The sequence below is a fragment of the Procambarus clarkii genome, chromosome 15 (genome assembly GCF_040958095.1).
Source record: "Procambarus clarkii isolate CNS0578487 chromosome 15, FALCON_Pclarkii_2.0, whole genome shotgun sequence".
In the NCBI taxonomy this organism is placed as follows: domain Eukaryota; kingdom Metazoa; phylum Arthropoda; class Malacostraca; order Decapoda; family Cambaridae; genus Procambarus; species Procambarus clarkii.
Genome location: NC_091164.1, coordinates 23,384,284 through 23,387,980, shown reverse-complemented (window position 1 = coordinate 23,387,980; position 3,697 = coordinate 23,384,284). Strand labels below are relative to the sequence as shown.

Genomic DNA, 3,697 nt, shown 5'->3' with positions numbered 1-3,697 from the left:
CATCATGCTCACCACACTCACCATGCTCACCACACTCATCATGCTCACCACACTCATCATGCTCACCATGCTCACCACACTCACCACGCTCACCACACTCACCATGCTCACCACACTCACCATGCTCACCATGCTCACCACACTCACCACACTCACCATGCTCATCATGCTCACCATGCTCACCACACTCACCATGCTCACCATGCTCACCACACTCACCACGCTCACCACACTCATCATGCTCACCATGCTCACCACACTCACCACAATCACCATGCTCACCATGCTCACCATGCTCACCATGCTCACCACACTCACCACGCTCACCACGCTCACCACTCACCATGCTCACCATGCTCACCATGCTCACCATGCTCACCACACTCACCACACTCACCATGCTCACCACACTCACCACACTCACCACACTCACCACACTCACCATGCTCACCACACTCATCATGCTCACCATGCTCACCACACTCACCACACTCACCACACTCACCACACTCACCACACTCACCACACTCACCATGCTCACCACACTCACCATGCTCACCATGCTCACCACACTCACCACACTCACCATGCTCACCACACTCACCATGCTCCCCATGCTCACCACACTCACCACATACTCATACTCATGCTCACCACACTCACCATGCTCACCACACTCACCATGCTCACCACACTCACCACACTCACCATGCTCACCACACTCACCATGCTCACCATGCTCACCACACTCACCACATACTCATACTCATGCTCACCACACTCACCATGCTCACCACACTCATCATGCTCACCACACTCACCATGCTCACCACACTCATCATGCTCACCACACTCACCATGCTCACCACACTCATCATGCTCACCATGCTCACCACACTCACTATGCTCACCACACTCACCATGCTCACCACACTCACCATGCTCACCACACTCACCATGCTCACCACACTCACCATGCTCACCATGCTCACCACACTCACCATGCTCACCACACTCATCATGCTCACCACACTCACCATGCTCACCATGCTCAGCACACTCATCATGCTCACCACACTCACCATGCTCACCACACTCATCATGCTCACCATGCTCACCACACTCATCATGCTCACCATGCTCACCACACTCATCATGCTCACCACACTCACAACACTCACCATGCTCACCACACTCATCATGCTCACCACACTCACCATGCTCACCACACTCACCATGCTCACCACACTCATCATGCTCACCACACTCACCATGCTCACCACACTCATCATGCTCACCACACTCACCATGCTCACCACACTCATCATGCTCACCATGCTCACCACACTCACTATGCTCACCACACTCACCATGCTCACCACACTCACCATGCTCACCACACTCACCATGCTCACCACACTCACCATGCTCACCATGCTCACCACACTCATCATGCTCACCACACTCACCATGCTCATCACACTCATCATGCTCACCATGCTCACCACACTCATCATGCTCACCACACTCACCATGCTCACCACACTCACCATGCTCACCACACTCATCATGCTCACCACACTCACCATGCTCACCACACTCATCATGCTCACCACACTCACCATGCTCACCACACTCATCATGCTCACCATGCTCACCACACTCATCATGCTCACCATGCTCACCACACTCATCATGCTCACCACACTCACAACACTCACCATGCTCACCATGCTCACCACACTCATCATGCTCACCACACTCACCATGCTCACCACACTCATTATACTCACCACACTCATCATGCTCACCATGCTCACCACACTCACCACGCTCACCACACTCACCATGCTCACCACACTCACCATGCTCACCATGCTCACCACACTCACCACACTCACCATGCTCACCATGCTCACCACACTCACCACACTCACAATGCTCACCATGCTCACCATGCTCACCACACTCACCACGCTCACCACACTCATCATGCTCACCATGCTCACCACACTCACCATGCTCACCACACTCACCATGCTCACCATGCTCACCATGCTCACCACACTCACCGCGCTCACCACGCTCACCACACTCACCATGCTCACCATGCTCACCATGCTCACCACACTCACCACACTCACCATGCTCACCATGCTCACCACACTCACCACGCTCACCACACTCACCATGCTCACCACACTCATCATGCTCACCATGCTCACCACACTCACCACACTCACCATGCTAACCACACTCACCACACTCACCATGTTCACCACACTCACCATGCTCACCACACTCACCATGCTCACCACTCACCATGCTCACCATGCTCACCACACTCACCACACTCACCACACTCACCATGCTCACCACACTCACCATGCTCACCATGCTCACCACACTCACCACACTCACCACACTCACCATGCTCACCACACTCATCATGCTCACCACACTCACCATGCTCACCACACTCATCATGCTCACCACACTCATCATGCTCACCACACTCACAACACTCACCATGCTCACCATGCTCACCACACTCACCACGCTCACCATGCTCACAATGCTCACCATGCTCACTATGCTCACCACACTCACCATGCTCACCACGCTCAATATGCTCACTATACTCACCATGCTCACAACACTCATCATGCTCACAATGCTCACCACGCTCAATATGCTCATCATGCTCACCACCCTCAATATGCTTACTATGCTCACCACACTCACCATGCTCACCATGCTCACTACGCTCACCATGCTCACTACGCTCACCATGCTCACTACGCTCACCATGCTCACCATGCTCACCACGCTCAATATGCTCACAAATCTCACCATGCTCATAACACTTACCATGCTCACCACGCTCAATATCCTCATCATGCTCACCATGCTCATAACACTCACCATGCTCACCATGCTCACAACACTCATCATGTTCACCATGCTCACCATGCTCACAACACTTATCATGCTCACCATGCTCACCATGCTCACCATGCTCAACATGCTCACCATGCTCACTATGCTCAACATGCTCACCATGTTCAATATGCTCATTATGCTCACGCTCAATATGCTCGCAATGCTCACGACACTCACATTGCTCACCATGCTCACCATGCTCACCACGCTCTTTGTTTTCTTCCAAGATGAACCATGGTTGGTGAGGACAGATTTTCTTAAGAATAGATGTTCCTGCAACACTGCACATGATTCATTTACAACTGTGGCAACACTGCACATGATTCATTTACAACTGTGGCAACACTGCACATGATTCATTTACAACTGTGGCAACACTGCACATGATTCATTTACAACTGTGGCAACACTGCACATGATTCATTTACAACTGTGGCAACACTGCACATGATTCATTTACAACTTGGGCAACACTGCACATGATTCATTTACAACTTTGGCAACACTGCACGTGATTCATTTACAACTTTGGCAACACTGCACATGATTCATTTACAACTTTGGCAACACTGCACATGATTCATTTACAACTTTGGCAACACTGCACATGATTCATTTACAACTTTGGCAACACTGCACATGATTCATTTACAACTTGGGCAACACTGCACATGATTCATTTACAACTGTGGCAACACTGCACATGATTCATTTACAACTGTGGCAACACTGCACATGATTCATTTACAACTGT

General features: G+C 51.1%; 1 protein-coding gene across 1 annotated transcript; it reads left to right on the top strand.

Annotated features, from left to right (window-relative positions):
- Positions 1-2,566: 2,566 nt before the first annotated feature.
- LOC138364991 (NADH-ubiquinone oxidoreductase chain 2-like) lies at positions 2,567-3,298 on the top strand. Its single transcript, XM_069325082.1, has one exon. It carries the CDS (start codon positions 2,567-2,569, stop codon positions 3,296-3,298), a length of 732 nt encoding a protein of 243 aa, XP_069181183.1.
- The last annotated feature ends 399 nt before the right edge of the window (positions 3,299-3,697 follow it).

Coding starts and splice junctions, on each gene's coding strand:
- LOC138364991 (XM_069325082.1), top strand. CDS start 2,567: ATGCTCACAATGCTCACCATGCTCACTATGCTCACCACACTCACCATG.